Source organism: Scyliorhinus torazame, chromosome 12 (assembly GCF_047496885.1).
Source record: "Scyliorhinus torazame isolate Kashiwa2021f chromosome 12, sScyTor2.1, whole genome shotgun sequence".
NCBI classification, from domain to species: domain Eukaryota; kingdom Metazoa; phylum Chordata; class Chondrichthyes; order Carcharhiniformes; family Scyliorhinidae; genus Scyliorhinus; species Scyliorhinus torazame.
The window spans coordinates 174,587,509-174,607,443 of record NC_092718.1 but is presented as its reverse complement, the minus strand read 5'-3'; the positions used below and the strand labels follow the sequence as shown (position 1 = coordinate 174,607,443).

Here is a 19,935-nt window from a genome sequence, read left to right as displayed (position 1 = left end):
AACTTGTCAGGTCATGAGTCATTTATGTGAGGTCATGGATTTGGTTGTTGAAAGCCCTGGAACATGGCTCTCCCATCTTCTATCTGCTGGAAAAAGTGCAGGGGGTCCATCAGCAGATCTTTACACTACTGGCTGATGATAGTTCCCTTTTCTCGGATTCGTAAGGAGCAGGAGATCAAACCTGAGCCTATTACTCTGCTGTGTTCTCTTCAGATCTGTCCAGCGGGGATTCCCACACAGCTTTATGGGAGGACCTGCTGCAAGTCAGCCCAGGGGGCACCGGAAAGATTGATGGCCCTATCAGCATGGGTGAGCTGACCAGCACTCGCTACAGCCTCTGCAGAGGCAATTCCCTGGGGCTGGGCTGGTAGAACGTACACCATCGAGTGTCTAATTGGTAAAAAAAATGAAATGAAAATCGCTTATTGTCACAAGTCGGCTTCAAATGAAGTTACTGTGAAAAGCCCCTAGTCCCCACATTCCGGCGCCTGTTGGGGGAGGCTGGTACGGGAATTGAACCCACGCTGCTGGCCTGCCATGGTTTGCTTTAAAAGCCAGCTATTTAGCCCTGTGCTGAGCCAGCCCCTGGTTTAATGGAGGACAATGGATCCCTGATGGTGCCCATTTGGTTTGGGAGAGGAGTTCGTCTGGGCTGCCCCATGTCTGGCAAGTTATATTAAATTAGCTCAGAGCCTTTCCTGTGCCTCTTGTAGAGGAGGTTTTCAGGATTGGCTCTGTGCCTGCCGGGCATTGGGGTGCCCTTTCAGCCTGCGCTGATGAGGTACACCTTATGTTCACTGTCCCGGCGGAACTGTGGAGTGCCAGGCTGTATACATTGCTGCATCCTCGGTCAGGATCAACTGGAACAAATGTTCTCGACTCCTGGTCAGTCAGTGGCAAGTGGACTCCCTACTTGAGGTGCTCAGGCCTTTCACCTGGAGCATAGATGATCATAGAATTTACAGTGCAGAAGGAGGCCATTCGGCCCATCGAGTCTGCACCGGCTCTTGGAAAAAGCATCCTACCCAAGGTCAACACCTCCACCCCATCCCCATAACCCAGTAACCCCACCCAACACTAAGGGCAATTTTGGAGACTAAGGGCAATTTATCAAGGCCAATCCACCTAACCTGCACATCTTTAGACTGTGGGAGGAAACCAGAGCACCCGGAGGAAACCCACGCACACACGGGGAGGATGTGCAGACTCCGCACAGACAGTGACCCAAGCCGGAATCGAACCTGGGACCCTGGAGCTGTGAAGCAATTGTGCTATCCACAATGCTACCGTGCTGCCCAAGGGCAGGTCCTGAGCAGGACCAGTCTCCTCCATGTAGGAGTCCATCTCTGACCTGCTGAGGAATCCTGGCCAGTGAACTGTTGCTGCCAGAGGCCCAAGTCACTGCTTGTCTGAAACATTGGGCAGGACAGCTTTATGTGCTGTCCTACAGGGGTTGGGTGCTGGTCATAAACCAGCTGATTGCTGCCCAAGTTGTGGCACCCGCTAGTCACTTTGACCCCTTCCCTGGAGTTTGTCACAAAAATTCTGAATGTGGTGAGTGACTTCTTCTGGGATAAAAGCTGCACTGGATCGCTGCTCTAGTTCTGAGTCTCCTAGTTAGGGAGAGTGGTCAGATGAAATGAAAATGAAAATCGCTTATTGTCACGAGCAGGCTTCAATGAAGTTACTGTGAAAAGCCCCTGGTCGCCACATTCCGGCGCCTGTTCGGGGAACCTGGTACGGGAATTGAACCGTGCTGCTGGCCTGCCTTGGTCTGCTTTAAAAGCCAGCAATTTAGCCCAGTGTGCTAAACCAGCCCCTACTGGTGTGCCTTTGCATTCAGGTAGCACTCATGCATCTTCAGACCCTGCAGCAATACCTTTACATTGAGCCCCCTCCTAGATGGTATGCCCTGTAAATAATTTTTTCCGTTAGGTGCATGGTCTGAATTCTGACACGCAGCGCCTGTTTATAGACCTGAGGGGCCTGAGGGGTCTTTGAACTCCTTACAAGTGTTACCCATCTTTTATAAGGAGCTGATCAAAGTCTGGAGTATGGCTGCCTTGCACCGCACTTTCCCCCACCATCAGGAGTGGCTATCGTTAGGGAGCTGCTGCTCAGGAATGCACACCTCCATCATTATAATTTCAGCTGGCTGACGCAGTGACAAATATCATGGGTTCCCTGGATGGCAGAGGATATGGGTAAATGACCCCTTTTGAACTGACACGTCAGGCGCCGGTGGGCGTTCAGCTCAGAGCCGATGCCATTCAATGCCTTAAAACAGTGGTGCTCGGCCTTGATAGTGCACGAGGCCTTGAGGATGTTCAGGTGTGTGGTGGACTCCCGTCTGAGCATACACCTGTTCGGACGGAATTTCACATTGACCCCAAGCCTCGAACCCTCCCTCAGATGACAACGCCCCACAATCTGAGTAGCCTCACGGAAATGCCCTCTTTGCTCTTTGGCATGATGAAGAGGGGTTTCCTGTATGGGCTGCTGCTGTACAAATTTCATCTCCTTGCTTTCACCCACCATCCTGATGTTACTGTTCAGCGGTGGCAGTCCCAGGTGGAGGGATCTCTACGTGTGATTCTTGCCCCTTATCATCAGGGATCTGGGGTGGTGTGTGTTGTATGCAGCAGTTCTGACACCCGTAGGTTACGATGATTCATAGACACCCAAAATGCATGTCTCTTTTGCGGCCTTATGGAATCCATGGACCACGTACATGTGAGTTGTCCTAGGCCACGCCCCTTTTTAATTTTCTGAAAAATGTTACTTTTCTTTGGTTGCTCTTCAGCCCCATGCTGCTGATCTTCAGGAACGCTGTACGCAGGGGATGAAGAGGGAGGCGGACCTCCTCGTGGGCCTGCTCCTGGGCCTAGCCAAGATGGCCATTAATAGGTGCAGCTAGCATTGTCCGTCCTTAATATCTGCCCCTCTTCTCTGGCTAGTTTCACTGCAGGTGTTCCCTGGAAAGGGAGCACGTGATGTCTGCAGGCACCATTGAGGCCTTCCGTGACCAACGGGCACCGTGGGGATTGGGGTGTTTTATAAACTCCCGAAATCCCATATTACTTTTCTTTGAGATTCCATTACTTTGATGGATGCGTAATCGCTTTAAGGAGCTGCATTTTAATGAATTGCTTAATTTGTTGATTTAGTTTATTTAGTTAACCAAAAGAAGCACAGCTCTGCTGCCTTCAAGCTTTACCCTGATATATAACTGTTGCATGTGTGGGTCAGTAATGCAACACATCAAGCTAAAAAACTAAAAATATCTATTTCTGATGCCAGCCACCAATTGTCCCTGTAAATCAATGATCAGGCCATATTGGATCATGAAAGAATCATAGACAAGTTAACCTATAAGTGCTTGCTCCTCTTAATTTCCATGAACATGACTTAAACTTTCATTTTTATACACCTAATTAATCATAGAATTCTTCTTGTACGAAAGGAGGCCATGCAACCCATCGGGTCTGCACTGGCCCTCCAAAAGAGCACCCCACCCAGGCCCACACATCCCTGTAACTCAACCTAACCAGCTTTGGACACTGAGGGACAATTTTAGCATAACCATCCACCTTATCTGCACATCTTTGGACTGTGGGAGGAAACCATAGGAAGGCCACACAGACACGGGGAGAAAGTGGAAACTCCACACAGGCACCCAAGGCCAGAATTGAACCTGGGACCCTGGCGCTGTGAGGCAGCAGTGCTAACCACTCTGCCACTGTGCTGCCTAATTAAGGAGGAGACAAGAGAACCCTGTTTATCACGTGCTCTGGTATGGTGTTGGAAACATTTCAGTTGCTTCTGGTGTGTGTGACACAACCCCATGAAATTATGCACCTCGTGAAAAGATCCAATTTTATTTCCTCCACTCACTCCGCCCCCACCCCCACATCAAATATGACCTTGGAAGGATACTTAAAGAAAACAAAACTGATGATTGATTATGATGATTTTTCAGGATTTTCTTGCTTGCAGACAGAACTTTAAAGCTGGAAATCTAGCTGTTTGGTATTTTGTGAGCTTCTCTCACAGTTGAATGAAAATAGGTTGGTCTGCCTTTTGGTTTGAGACGTGGTGGGTGTATTATTCTGGGTGTTAATTTGCATTTGTGTTCTCGTTTCCTTCTACCCATGATAGAACTGAAAACAAAGGTAGCTCCTTAATATAACGCGAGCGGCGTGGATAAAAACATCACTACCAGAATGAGAGTGCAGTGTTCTTTATTGTGTATCTTGCAAGTTTCCAAACAATCAATGTTTCAATTTCCATACAATTAAGTTTTCATAGAAACAACCATTTCAAAAGGACAATCTGTTTCCCACTGAACTAAACTCCTGAGTTCTTATTACGCTGGTCACCCAGTCACTCTGTTAGGAACTATTTCTTTACCATTGCATGTTTTTACTATTTAGAACGTTGAATTCCAGGCATATTTTGTAATTTCACATATACTGATCAGCCCCATTGTACCCACATAAATATTTAGCCCCAAACAAAATTGATAGGCAGGTCAAGTGAAATGTTTTAAATCAGACAAATCCAGACACAAAAATAAATGGGACGAGGAAAGATTTTCTTTAGCATGTTCAATTTTTCATTCTTTGTTGCCAGCAACCTGCAGGCTGTGGGATCCCAGACAGTGAGGAGCAGGACAGAGAACGGCAGGACCCACAGAAAACTGTAGCTAGTGGAACTCCGCAGATTATGGACAAGATCCACTGCCAGTGACCTGAATTGAAAACTCGCGGGTTAAGCTGCTGATTCTGCATTTGCCACGTCGTTAAGTGTAAACTTTTCAACATCGATTTAACAATGACTTTGATTTAGGAGTAGTCATGGAGGAGAGTTCTTGTTGGCCTAGGGTTGCCACATAACCTCAGCTAGCCTTGATCAAAGCTGCTGCTGTGAAGCTAGTATGGTGACTGATCACAGCAGAAAATACATAAAAATGGGCATTAATAAATGCAAGCAGGTTCATGCATGTAATGAACTCAAATGAGAGTCTTGAACTTTTTAATGATTAACAGCATTTGGGGTGCAAACCCCTTCGACTCATTACCTGCTAAAACAACATATGATTGAGGCTGAATGTTTTGTTCTGTCGATGCATTGCCTGGATTATAACAGATGCAAATGGCCATTGTGTCCTTCAAACCATTAGCATCTCAAATGACCGTCTGCTTATACTGCCCATGACCTAGCCATCTATGTGCCACACAGAAAGATTACTAGATGGTATCACAGTTAATTAACCAACACCAAATATGCCAATTATAGAAATACAACATGCAACAATCCTACAAATTCCTCATCATAGAAGCACTTACCAAATGAATGAGCTCTTGAAAATGTGCAAGAAATGTTAAATGTTTAAGTCTGAAGTGATCTTGTCTTGCTCTGATTGCAGCTCTTTCTGTCCAAGAGGGTATTCAAAGCTCTAACTATGCTTGGTGTACATACATTTGGGTGGTTTTATAGAGTAGGTATCTGGAACAGTTACTGTTAAGTCTGTATGTGCTTTTCATTTGATAATACGTCCTCACTATACCCATGTTTAAGAAAATCATCTCTTCGATCATGTCTAGATAGAGTTAATGAAAGAAACTTCGCTCGTCTTTGGTGTTGACAGAAGAAGTACAGTTATGTAGTTCACAGGTAAAATAGGAATACATTATGATAACCTTTGAAATCTTTAAAACTAAATCACATTGGTGATGTTTTTTACTAGGGAATTGTATTTGTCAGTAATCCTAAAATAAAATGTGAAAGTTGTGAGATGATGCCATCATTAAATAAGGTTCACGCTGTGATTAAGGAAATTAGATACACAATGCCTGTCTTTAACGAGAATAGTGTTTACATTTGAAGAGCAGATGTCCAGCAAAGACGCTTGCTTTTGTGAGGCCATTCTGGTTTTGTGAAGTTGTCAAGTAAACTGTATCTCCAACATCTAATGCCATGACTGCACCTCCTGACATTGATTGATAACTATTTTGATATGCCTGATAGGCAACAACAATACTCATACCATTTTTCTTCAATTCAACATATGCATTTACCCTGTTAACCTCACAGTTAAATGAAAAGAAATACACACCAGGAATATGTGCCCTAAACATGCCTGTCTCCACAGAATAAGCTCTTTGTTCATTGTATATTGTATTTCTAAACTGTATTGGCATATTGGGTTGTGGATAATTGGAGCCTAGAGACATACAGAAAGCTACAATAATAGTTATGAGAGGTGGCATAGGACCTGGTGGCCCTACAGGCCCACGCTCTCCTTTTTCTCCTGCGGGCCCATCTTCCCCTCTGATGCCCATTATTCCCCTTTGCCCAGTAGCACCTCGGTCACCGTTTGCGCCTGGCATTCCATTAGTACCGTCTTGACCTTTAGGCCCAGTTGCTCCTCTTGGACCTCTTGGACCTGGTGTTCCAGGTGTTCCAGGATAGCCTGGTGGACCTGCCCGGCCCCGATGTCCATTTCCCCCTGGAATGCCTGGTGCTCCCCTATTTCCATCTGCACCCGCGTCACCTTTTGGTCCCATTGGTCCCATGGGACCTGGATCCCCCGGTGGCCCTCTTGGAGCACGGATGCCTGTTCAAAAAGTAAGTTTGTCATGTTTAGTCACAGAACCTGCAAATGTACTATGTTATATACATGAGGGGCTGGTTTAGCACACTGTGCTAAATAGCTGACTTGTAATGCAGAACGAGGCAGCAGCGCAGGTTCATTTCCTGTACCAGCCTCCCTGAACAGGCGCCGGAATGTGGCGACTAGGGGCTTTTCACAGTAACTTCATTGAAGCCTACTTGTGACAATAAGCTATTATTATTATTTAGCGTGATCCCACTGGCAATGTGCGATCAATGTGATCATCCTTAAATTGTAAATATGAGGAAGCTTTTTGACACTGATTGCGTGCATTGTTGCATCAAATGTTCATTTCGTGGCACAAAATTGGAATTCAAGTCTAAAAGGGAACAGCGTTGAGAGAACAATGGGCCAAGGAAGCCAGCCAATTGTAGCTCTGGTTGGATGGGCAACAGCTCTATCATAATGTAAAGACATGTAATTTTACATCACGGGCGTCATTCTCCGCCGGCGGGAGTCTCCGTTTTGCCGGCGCCCGGGGGTTTCCCGATGGCGTGGGGCTGCCCCACAATGGGAAACCCCATTGACCGGCCGGTGTAACGGAGCATCCCGCCGGCGGGTCGGGGCAGAAATGTGGCGGGGCGGGATGGAGAATTTTGCTCCTTGTCTTCCCAATGCCTCAAATTTTAAATTGTTTTTGGATCTCTCCATTGACTCCATTTTTCTCTAAAGTTCTCAAACCCTACACCCCCACCCCGAACTGATCTCTGAGTCTTGCCTCCTATACATTCCCCTCTTTCCCCCCAACTCTCCAATCCTATTCCTTTCTGGTCATCATTGGTGATCATGCTTTCAGCTGCTTGATTGAATTGTTCAAAATTCCCTACCCTAAACTCGTCTGCCTTATCATGGTATCCTGAGGAATTCTGAGCCCCTGTCAGCACAAATTAAGTGAGCTTTAGACATCGAGCAAGCTTTCCTGGAGACTCCATTGACTATTTTTGGTTTTAATTAGGACAAGTTATCAAAAACATAAGGGGTGGGCCTGCTACCCCCAGCTTGTGCTTTCATTCAATGCTGAACAAACTCCCTGCCTGTTTGTGGGCTGGAATACTATAAGATGGTGAAGTGAGTGAAATACATTCTCCAATATAATTTGTATTGATGGCCTCAGATTGGAGAATTTTAATTATTTTAGTTTTTAACTGACAAGAGAGAGAATTTCAATATTTTTGAAAAAACACAAGCAACCAAGCACTGCTAAATGCTACCCCACCCTGACCTGACTGCCCAGCTGAGGCTGAGCGTATGCCTACAATACGTGACGAGGTCCTAAGACCAGGAAGTCAACCAGAGACCAGAAGTACATCCTTGTAGTCGCCAAAGGTCCCATCAAAACTGGCACTCTCCCCAAATCTGTAGAATTAGAAAATCTAAGCCCAAATGCATAGCTCAGCGGACAAATGTTTCTGGAAACTCCTTTCCTACTTCAATAGCACACATTAACATCTTACTAATTTGTTTAAGTTGCAAACCTTAGAATCTTAATGAATAAAAGGAGGCCATTTGGCCCACTGTGTCTGTGCCAGCCACTTGGAAAATCTGCATTTTAAAAGAAGAGAATCCAGTAATACTCACCGATACAGCGTGGTGTAAATCCATCCCATTTACCAGTATTAAGACAGGTGAGCATTTCCTTCCCCAGAAGATAATAGCCGCGTTCACAGAAATATGTCACACAGTTACCTACACGATTGAAATGCCCATGCTTGATGTTCATAGGTGTAGGGCAGGTAAAACCTGTAAGATAAAATTAAGAATAATTGTGAAAGTTACACAGTGCACAATGTGAAACTACAGAAAGGGTAAGTCAGTGACTGAGAATTATATATTGTGTACCCTGACATGTTGCAGAAAGTAGTGCATGCATTCATATAACACCTAACTTGTAAAAATAATCACCACAAGATGCTTCACAGAATGAGTGGGGATTTGTGCCAGAAAAAGAGGCATTAAGAAAGGTAGTCGTTATAACTTGCACGGACTTACTGGGTGTGAGCAATCCCAATCCCTGTGAGTCCTGCGAAATACGAGCTCCCCCGCTAAGCGGTCGGGGAGCCAAGATTGATCATGGTTGAGTTCTATATCTAGTCGGCCAAGGATGGAACCAACAGGACAGACCCGGCTGGGATTTGACGTATATTGTAAATGCCTTTAAATTACAATAAACCAAAATTGCTTTTTATTGAACTCGGTTTGTACTCCTTGTGGGCTTCAAAAGTAATCAAAGTTATGATTGAAGAAATGGTTTTTAAGGGAGGCAGTGAAAATATAGAAGGGTTTTCAAAAGCGAATTCCAGACTGCAGGGCACTGCAATGCTGAAGGCAAAGGCACAGATGGTTGATGAAGGGAGGGGTCAATGCACAAGAGGCTAGAGTGAGTGTTTCTAGCATGTAGTGCAGAATAAATGTTAATCTCATTGTACTTCCTCTTATAATAAATAATATTAACCACATTGGAGCCAAAAGCATGTACAACTCATTTCTGACATCATGTCAGCACTTGCGCTGGGTAGGAACTGTGTGCGTAGGAACTGAACATGGTGTGTTCCAAGTTTCTGGTGGGCCTTATGGGGATAGAGCTATTGCCCTCCCCAAATAAAGTTAGTGGCTCCAAAGTGGGAGGGGTCAAAGTGCAATGATTCCCAAAATCCGGGCGTCAGAACAATTGGGGCGCATTTGTAGACAGTTCACTTGGTGAAATCAAGAGTATCAGGCTGCTTTCTGATGGATTTGTCGCTAATCTTTGGCAGTCAGGGCTGGACGCAGCATATAATTTAAACTTCTCCATTTTTGCTTGGCTGGACATTCTTCCATCACAGTTGGCAGTTGCCTGAGGAAAGCAGATGTTCCAGCAGTTATCCTAATGAACTAGGACCCGATACTCTTGCTAGATTACGGATGGCACTGAATTTCACAGAGTCATCGGATTTGAACCAGGGAACACATGGGCACCGGGGGAATATCGACCTATTCTTGTCAGTGGGAGACCTGCGTTACTTTAACAGCCGGACTACAATTCATGACTTTACTGAGCTGCACAAGCAGGATTTCTGTTAAAGCTCATTATCTCTAGACTGACCCTATACCTAGCAATCTGAATGCTGGGCTGGATAACTGGCAGGTACATAGGTCTGGGAATGGTGGAACTGATTGTGGAGGCGGGAAATCCAGGAGAGCGGTGGTCCAAAGTGTTCCTCTGGCGCCAGGGGAAATACTCCGACTCTTTCTGCAGGGGCAGCATGGTAGCACAAGTGGGGCAGCACGGTAGCACAAGTGGCTAGCACTGTGGCTTCACAGCGCCAAGGTCCCAGGTTTGATTCCCTGCTGATACACTGTCTGTGCGCAGCCTGCATGTTCTCCCCGCGTCTGCGTGGGTTTCCTCCAGGAGCTCCGGTTTCCTCCCACAATCCAAGACGTGCAAGTTAGGTGGATTGGCCATGATAAATATCCCTTAGTGTCCAAAAAGATTAGGAGGGGTTATTGGGTTACGGGGGTAGGGTGGAAGTGAGGGCTTCAGTGGGTTGGTGCAGACTCGATGGGCTGAATATCCTCCTTCTGCACTGTATGTTCTATGTTCTATGTTCTGGCCTCAAGAAAATAGATCTGTATGTGGGTTTTTGGGTCTTTTATACTTCTCTGCCCTGTAAAATTGGCGGACTGCCCAAATATTCCTCAAAGTTGCATTGGGATCCATTGAATGTTATAGGAAATTCATATGCACTTAGTAATGAAATATCCACACAATCAATTTGAACCCCTCAGTTGAGACAGGGGTGTGGGGGGGGGGGGGGGGGGGGGGGGGCTGGAGGGGGGATCCAGTTGAATGTATTTAATGCTCAACAGCTGCCCACCCCACTCCCAGAACCCGCTTGGGGGCAGCATAAAACTCTGCCCTGGAAATAACGTCAATGATAATGGGAGAACAATTGGTAGGTGAGGCTGTCTTACGGCATTTACCACACCATTTCCATTGGATGGTCTATTAAGTGGGATGTGTAACTCTCTCTGTCAAATCAACTGGAAAGCTTGACATTTGAGTATTATCCTTTCACACTTTATCCTTCCAGAAACATGTTTTTGGTCAGATTTTCCTCCTGAGTGGTATCACCTGTCATTTCACGAAACACATATCAATCATTTTATGTTCTAAACATATGTAATTAAGATACTTACGTTGACATTTTGGTGGATCACAGTCCCAACGATTACCTTTTCGACAATGTAGTGTTGCACTTCCTATCATTCTATAACCAGGATTGCAGGTGTATGTCACTGTGTTACCAGTGGCGTGAGCCTCTCCACCAGGGACAACAGGTGGTTTACCACAGCCAGACACTGAATTAAAGATAAAATCATCTTAGAATAATATACAATGACAAGAACAACAAATTGGCTGGGATTTTCCGGTCCCACAGGAATTGTCACATGTTGGATGGACAATTTGATGGAGCAGAAAAAAGTCTGTTGACGTCAGGGGGAATCTCTGGTCCTGAAAGGAGAGGGGCCAAAAAATCCCAGTGCTTTTAGCACAGTATGATGTACCAAGACCCTTCAAATAGCTATATACAAACCAATGTGAAGCGAGGGTAGGTATGTTCAGAAGAGGAGGCAATTAGCTTGATTCGAGGTCTACTTTCAGAAGGTTCTTGAAATAGGAGAGACTGATGGAAAGGTTTAGGGATAGAAGCCCAGCTAATTGAAGGCACATTTGTCAGCAGTGGGTTAATGATGTGAAGGGGGTTGTCGGCGGTAATGGATGACACACCTGACTGTTCTGGAGAGTGAGGAAATGGAAGTTCAGGGTGGGGTGCTGTAATGCTGGAAGAAGTTACAGACGTATGAATAACACTGATGGAAGAGTGGGAATTGGCTTGGGGTGGGATGTGGAAAGCAGCAGAGTGAATGGGCTGAAGTTGATGGAAGATGGACCACAGGCAGTTAGATGGAGAGCACTGGAGTTAGCGATATTTTTGAATGGAATGAATATATGGTAGGCTGAGGCCAGGTCATATTTAGGTGGCCTAGAATCATCAGCATGCAAAAGGCCAGCTGTCAGCTTGTAGGTTTATTATCAATGAAGAGGCTGTGGCAAATGGTTGGCCCACAACTTCTTAAAGCCAGAACGTGGCGGAAAGAGTTTTTAGTGGTGATGAGTAAGCAATGCATTCCAGAGGCATGATGACATCAGCTCTGACATGCTAATTCTTAGGTCTTGCTTTCGAAATCCTGTAGAGCCAGTGAGGACCAGAAAAGTGGTCTTCTCTCTTTCAGGTCCCACAAGTCAACTTCATTCGAGGTAACACAAGGTTTATGAGTATTTCGGCACCAGTCAAGCTGAGGTAAGGGTAAAGGCATGTGATGTTGTGGAGGAAAACGATGGAAATGAGGGGCCATACTCTTCCATTGTGAAATGAAAATCAGACAGGTTTATGAAAGGCGCACTGCTGCCTACGGCACTGAGGAACCGGTTCGTTCCTGGCCCCGGGTCACTGTCTGCGTGGAGTTTGCACATTCTCCCCGTGTCTGTGTGGGTTTCACCCCCACAACTCAAAGATGTGCAGGTTAAGTGGATTGGCCACGCTAAACTGCCCCTCAATTGGAAACAAAAAATTGGGTACTCTAAATTTATAAAACAAAAGAAAGAAAAAAAAGGGTTTATGAAGGGCACGTGATTTGTTCTGCCTGACGTACTGCCCAGATGGTCAATCTGGAAATGTTCCCAAATGTTAGGTCAGAAACTCAACTTGTGATCACATACTGTGTGCACTGACTCTGAAGAATGGATAAATCAATGATAATCCATTGCAATTCAATTGGAATTCCCATTGAAACCACCCCTCGCCACTGGGAAACCTGCCGGCGGGACCAGATAACCCAGCAAACGGCTGGAGAATTCCAGCCTAGAATTTCCATTTGGATCCTTCCAATATTCCATTGTAACTTCAGCAGACAATACATGTGAAACACAGAGAAATAGAATTAACAGTGATTGTGCCATCCTTCCTCGCCTAATTATGTTACTCCCTTCATTTAGTCTAAAAATGTTTCTCAACTCACTATAAACGCGTTTTTGGAGATCAGCAGAAATTTCCTCGAGGTGTGAAGATGCTGGAATTACGCTGTTGTAAAATAAAGAAATAACTAGATTAAGTACCTAATAAAAGCAAGAGCTTTCGATGAGTGCACAATCTACATTCTGCTAATGATGCAATGGGGTCATTTCAGGAACAGTAAAGCATTACAACAGTATAAAATGACAAAAGATAATTCAATGTGAAAATTCATATTCATTCTCTCAATGAAGTTCATTGTTTTGATGCCCTAATGCTCTCATCGAAGTTCACCCTCTAGCTCATTAATTATTTGATCGAAGCTCACTTCACTAGTACATTAACATACCCATTTAAGCTCATACTAGTCCAAATTCGCCCAACTGTTGGATTCCGCGATGTTTTAGGTGTTTTCTAAATTCATTCTTGGGATTTGGGTGTCACTGACTTGGCCAATATTTATTGCCCATCCCTAATTACCCCTGAGAAGGTGATGGTGAGCTGTCTTCTTGGACAGCTGCAATCCAAACCTTCCAAACCCACGACTACTATCACCTGGAAGGACAAGAGCAGCAGATATCTAGGCACCACCTGGAGATTTCCCTCCAAGTCACTCACCACCCTGACTTGGAAATACATGGCCGTTCCTTCACTGTCGCTGGGGCAAATTCCTGGAACTTCCTCCCTAACAGTACAGTGGGTGTACCTACACCTGAAGGACTGCAGCGGTTCAGGGACTCACCCACCACCTTCTGAAGGGCAAATAGTGATGGGCAATAAATGCTGGCCAAACCAGCAATGCCCACATTCCGTAAATTAATTTTAAAAAATCCATGTGGTGTTGTACACCGACTATGCTAAGGAGTAGAGATTTCCATTATTTTGACCCAGTAGTAGTGAAGGAACAGTGATATATTCCCAAATCAGGGTGGTGAGTGGCTTGGACGGGATGTTGTAGGTAGTGGTGTTCTCATGTTTCTGCTGCTCTTGTCCTTCAAGATAGTAGCAATCATGGGTTTGTAAGGTGCTGTCTAAAGAGCCTCAGTGCGTTGCTGCCATGCATCTTGTAGTTGGTGTACATTGCTGCCACTGTGTGTCAGTGGTGGAGGAAGTGAATGGTTTTAGAAGGGGTACTAATCAAGTGGGCTGCTCTGCCTGAATGATGTCAAGCTTCTTGAGTGTTATTGGAGCTGCACTCATCCAGGCAGGTGGATCACACTCCTGGCTTGTATCTTGTAAATTGTGGACAGGTTTTGGGAGTCAGAAGGTGTATTTCCTTATCCCGCAGGATTCCTAGCCTCTGACTTGCTCTTGGAGCCACAGTATTTATATGGCTAATCCTGTTGAGTTTTTGGTCAGTAGGAACTCCCAGGATGTTGATAGTAGGGGATTCAGCAATGGAAATTCCATTCAATGTCAAGGGGCAATGGTTAGATTATCTTTTATTGAAGTTGGTCATTACCTGGTACTTGTGTCACAAATGTTACTTGCCACTTGCCAGCCCAAACCTGGGTATTGTCCAAGTCTTACTGCATTGTGACATGGACTGCTTCAGTATCTGAGAAGTCATGAATGGTGCTGAACATTGTGAAGTCATCAGCAAACATCCCAATCTCTGACCTTATGATGGAAAGAAGGTCATTGGTGAAGCAGTTGAAAAAGGTTGGGCCTACTTCCAGTAGTAAGATTACAAAAATCATTTATCATTATATGTTTAAAGATTTCCTTCATAATAATATAGTTAGATTGCTGAAAAGTGAAAATCGGTTTATATTGCCAGGTCGGTGTAGAAAATGGCAATTAAAAATCATGCTGATGGGTTATCATAATTAGAGATTAATTCTGGTGCACTGATTACATTTGGGATTATAATGTATTGGGGTTTGAATTCCCATTATTTATACATCAATTAATTGAATGAATACTTAATTAATTTGCTAAGTTACTAACCAAATCAAACACCTAACAACCAGATTTTTGGTCTATCCAAAAATTGCAGACCACAGCAAATGGTTTCCACTGTTAGACTTGCGTCTGCCCTTATAATGTCGCCAAAATTTTTAGTCCTGTAAATTATTGGAAATGTGAGATGGAAATGGTGTGACACTCACTGTACAGGGCTTCTGGGATATGAATGTATCTGTAAACAAATGCATATTTTGGGGCAGCACGGTAGCATAGTAGTGAGCTTAGTTGCTTCACAGCTCCAGGGTCCCAGGTTCGATTCCCGGCTTGGGTCACTGTCTGTGCAGAGTCTGCACGTTCTCCCCGTGTCTGTGTGGGTTTCCTCTGGGTGCTCCGGTTTCCTTCCACAGTCCAAAGATGTGCGGGTTAGGTGGATTGGCCATGCTAAATTGCCCTTAGTGTCCGGAATGGTTAAGTGGGGTTACGGGGATAGGGTGGAGGTGTGGGCTTGGGTAGGGTGCTCTTTCCAAGGACCGGTGCAGACCTAATGGGCCGAATGGCCTCCTTCAGCACTGTAAATTCTATGATCTATGATGATCTCCTCAGCCAATCAGATTGTACTATGCAGTACAAAGCCTGAGCAGGAAGCGCAAATTGGAATGTTATATTTAACATTAAATCAAGTACAGAAAGAGAAATAAAAGGGAGGTATTTTACAGGGCCTGATGATCCCCAACCACCCTTAGAATAAAAATTTGGAAGGGAGCCTGCCCACTATCTAATGGCTGCCCAGGAGCAGTTTAAGGCTGGGAGCAATATCAATTGCGCTGATGCAACACTTCTCCCTTTTTTACAGGAGGAAGTTACATCTTAAAGAGCTGCCAGCCAATCAGATAGCTAGCAGCTCTGTAGTCCCAACAGTACCACTGGGAGTAATGGCCACTGCTATGACAGCAGATGATCCTCAATTCTGAGAAGCCCAGGTACGTTGGGGGACGGGGGGGAGGGGGGGGGGTGCGTGGCACAGCTGTTGTGCAGAGTGCTGAGACGCCTGCGCCTGCTTCAAGCAGACAAAGTGGTTGCGGACACACACACACACACACACTGACATGGTGCCTACAAAAAAGGACCCCTATTCTTACAACAGCCTATGGAGCTACAGCTGCTGGGCTTCCCGCATGACGTGAGGTTCCCCCACCCCACACCCAGCTTTATGGGAAAATACTGAGGATGGCGTGATGAGGTCCATAAGTCCCTTAACTGGCAGTTACTTAAGGGCTTCAATAGATCAAAGGGTGGCAGACTGCATGATCCCTCCACCGCCCACCCCCATCCGATTTCGGACAGTTTGGGGCAAGTAGACAGCAGATTGGCCGCCCACTGGATTTTACGGGCTGTCTTGCCTTTAAACCTGCTGGTGGGAGAACGTAGACCCCGGTCCATAAAGGGGGGAAGGGAAATTGGATTAAGAGAATGAAGAAAACACAAAGAAAGGGGACATGAAAAATTATGTAATAACGTTGAGTTCACGCAGCAGGGTGGAGATATGCCCTCTACTGAATGCCGCTCTGCCTGTTTCAAATTGTTTTCATGGATTTGAGACTTTGGTCTAATCTCAGATCACAAAGAACAGCAGCCCACATCACCAATATAATCATAACTCAGCACTGATTGACTAGTCTCTGTTCTCAACATTGTGCGAATAGCTGGAGTCAAGCTGGCTCAGTACAACTAGACTTCCAAGCACAGCCTTGATTCACTATTTATCCAGCTGACCTCCAGGAACTAGATTTGCTGACTCCTGGCTGGCCTACCACAGGGAGTTCTTCAGGGTGCCCATTCCTGAAAAGGGGGAGAAATCCCCAATGCCTCATCAGTCAATTCCCTCTCCTTTTGAATGGTCCCATTGACTGTGTGCCAATAATTGTTATATTTTGGTGTTTCCACTTTGTAAAGTAGAGTCCCACCCTAAAACCAAGTTTGTGACCAGGAGTGTCACCATTTAAAAACCCTGTCTGACAGAAGGGCGATCGAGAGAATAACCTACTTGTCACCGTAGAGGTAGTTTCTCCTCACTAGACCAATGGATTCCTCAGCATCTATGGAAAATGAAAGGCACAGCATGTCAAGACCCAAAGGCCTAGTTGCAGAACACATCCAAGCAATTTTGGCGATGCTGTTTATTCTTCCTTTTTCTCTCATTTATTATGTATATACATATAAAATCCCAAATGAACTCAAGGAAATTATCAAGCTACAATATGTGAATCACTCTCAGTTAACATAACAAAGCAATAGGAACTATAACACGGAAATGTGGTTCCGAGATTGAACGACCTCTGACAGGAGACTCGAGAACTTTAGCCCTCATTTCTTTTTTCCTGTTACCTTTCACTCAACAGTCACCCCTTTAACTCTCAGTAACCTGCTAGGTTCCCATGAGCTGTGTTTCAATGGGGCAAAGTTTATACACCAAAAGCAGGAAATTAATTCAATATATTTTAAATTAATATTTTGGGCAAAGGGATTTGGTTTATTCCTGCAATTGGGTGGGTGGTTGTACTTGTATTAATGCAGCAACCCCCCCCCCCCTCCCGCCCCCCCCAAAAGGCAGCAACAAGAGGTGTGAAACCATTTTGGTGGATGGGCTTCATTAGGATGTGGTCAGTGAGTTTGTGCATCAGATGAATGCACTTGAGGCAGTTGACCAGTCAGACCCAGGCCAAGCCAGCTGATAGTGCAAATCCTGAAGGCAAAGGTAATCCTGTACGAGGGTTCTGCAAGGATGGGATTATTCTCATTGAGCACTTCTGCTTCCCTTCACCCAACAGACTTTAAAGAAAATAATGGCTATTTTTGGAGAGGTCGCTTTAAGAAAGTAGTCCATGCTACTGTAATGAACAAAGACTAGGAATGTCCTTATTAAAGCAGTCAGGGTTAAGGGGCAACAAATATTTGAAAGGGATAAATATGACAAAAAATAACAGGAAAGGGGAGCAATTGAACAGATCAATCAACGAGTTGGCATGCACACGATGGACCATATGACTTTCTTTTGCGCTGCAAGACTGTGACTGAGAATTTACAGGGACATATTGCAATGAAATCCAGGGCTGTTGATCAAATAATCAATTGGTCAAATAATTATATTGGAATAGTGTTTGCCACAATAGTGGATGGTGGAGACAGCACACTTTTGGTTGGAACATTATTTTGCATGTGCAAAATGTTATTACGTGCTTTATTTATCCTATGAGCAGTAAGATTATTCATCACGTTAACGTGACACTGAAAACAATCTAATGTTATATGACAGCAGTTAATATTATATTTAAATAAAACCACAGAAAATAAATGTTCACCTTCTTGACCCAACGGGCTCTAGGCTCAACATTCCTGCTAAAGGTACCCTGAAGATCAGACATCCGCAAATGAAATGGTGCAATGGGAGAAATTGTGACTTGACTAATCGTCCATTTTTGATACTTCCCAAGCAAATGCAACCATCTAAAATTAAGTTAACATCAACAAAAAGAAAGAAAATGGGACTGTTTCCCTTTTAATTCATGAATAAGATGCCTGTGCAATGTTCTGCAGGTGCAAATTCAGATCAAAAGGGAAGGATTCTACCAGCCAGACTTAATATTAGTGAACTCAGTAAATGGGGTATATCAATGCAACAGTGAACAGGATATGGAATAATGACAGTACACCCAGATAGTTTAAAGGCATTATCTAAGTTGGCAACAGTTTTATGAGATAAATTTAGCAGGGTACGTTTACTGACTGAGCATTGTTTGATTTAGGGTTGCAAAGAGAAAAGATCGCATGTTGTTTTAATGCTTCATGTATCATTGGTATGTTAATTTCAGAAACCAATATACTATTTTATAAAGCACATGGGATGATTTTATCTTTCTTCACTTTGTGCAAATGGAGCGGTGACGAAGTTAATAATCGAGGTTTCATAGTTTTCATAGAATTTACAGTGCAAAAGGAGGCCATTCGGCCCATCGAGTCTGCACCGGCTCTTGGAAAGAGCACCCCACCCACGGTCGACACCTCCACCCTAATCCCCATAACCCAGTAACCCCACCCAACACTAAGGACAATTTTGGACACTAAGGGCAATTTATCATGCCCAATCCACCTAACCTGAACATCTTTGGACTGTGGGATGAAACCGGAGCACCCGGAGGAAACCCACGCACACACGGGGAGGATGTGCAGACTCCGCACAGACAGCGACCCAAGCCGGAATCGAACCTGGGACCCTGGAGCTGTGAAGCAATTGTGCTATCCACAATGCTACCGTGCTGCCCCACGAGGTGGTCAATTTAATACTCAATCTATCACATCGTGTAGTCCAAGCAATTTTGAGCCCACATTTTGTTTCCCTCCCAACCTCCAAAAGGAAAGTTAAGGTGTTTTTTTAATTGGTTTACATTGATGACCAGCACTATGATGTTTTACATTGATGGGGAATATTTAAATTGAATGACACTTGTATTAAATTCCCTTCAGTTGCTAGTATCAAGGCCAACTCTAATCTGTGACATTACTCTAAAGTGCCGTGCTCACCTTTTCATTTAACTTTGCTTCTCTTACCTGTAGGAATTCCATAAGTCTGAGTGAGGAAGAGCCCAGCGAGGCAGAGCAACCACACGGGCACCATTCTGAAAGGAATGCATTCAGTACATGAATCAGGGCTGCTGGATCCGAGAGTGGTTCAGGAAAAACTAAAACTCAAGCAAACTTTCAGAGTAGAAATAAGTAAATGATGCAAGGAGACTAACTAACAGGTCCAAACTCTAAACATTCCTCGAGACCTGAAATTTTATATCAAAATGATCCTTATTCGAAAATATTCAACTAATCTCAAGATTAAAAGTGAAAATTGTTTTCAGATTCCTATCAAACCCAATCCTGATATTACATCTACCTTTTCAGAATTCTTATTTAAATGTAATTATCTCAGCTATAATCCTAATTCTATTGTCAATATAACAGGGGCCTGCAGGTTGTCAGCGGGTGACCAACACAGCCCCCAGAACGGGAGGCAGACTGTCACTCACCTCAGGTTTTCAGAATCTCTCTGAAAATGTTTCAGGATCTCAGCCTTTTAAATAACTTAGCCCCTCCCACAATTTGCATAATTTGGTCCCTTTTCTGGCTTGTCACTTCACACAGTGAGTTATATGGGTTTGTACAATGCCAGGCTCTGTGTGGAATCAATCACTCAGTGTTGCCAGCTTTAAAGGGATCTTTCTTATTCTGATGGAGGAAGGTGCAAGCGAATGT

General features: G+C 44.6%; 2 protein-coding genes across 3 annotated transcripts in view; one reads left to right on the top strand and one right to left on the bottom strand.

Moving 5' to 3' along the window:
• The window catches only part of LOC140386754 (uncharacterized), a 167,580-nt gene that overhangs the window by 23,305 nt on the left and 124,340 nt on the right, over nucleotides 1-19,935 (top strand). The gene's annotated exons all lie outside the window — the stretch shown is intronic.
• The window catches only part of LOC140387308 (uncharacterized), a 96,479-nt gene continuing 80,768 nt past the window's right edge, over nucleotides 4,225-19,935 (bottom strand). Inside the window, exons 7-12 of the mRNA XM_072470237.1 lie at nucleotides 19,243-19,346; nucleotides 16,682-16,733; nucleotides 12,737-12,798; nucleotides 10,853-11,014; nucleotides 8,255-8,416; nucleotides 4,225-6,619 (exon numbers count right to left, since the gene is read on the bottom strand). Of these exons, the coding sequence (XP_072326338.1) occupies nucleotides 5,862-6,619; nucleotides 8,255-8,416; nucleotides 10,853-11,014; nucleotides 12,737-12,798; nucleotides 16,682-16,733; nucleotides 19,243-19,346 (1,300 nt within the window). The 3' untranslated portion in view covers nucleotides 4,225-5,861. The remainder of the gene's footprint in view (nucleotides 6,620-8,254; nucleotides 8,417-10,852; nucleotides 11,015-12,736; nucleotides 12,799-16,681; nucleotides 16,734-19,242; nucleotides 19,347-19,935) is intronic.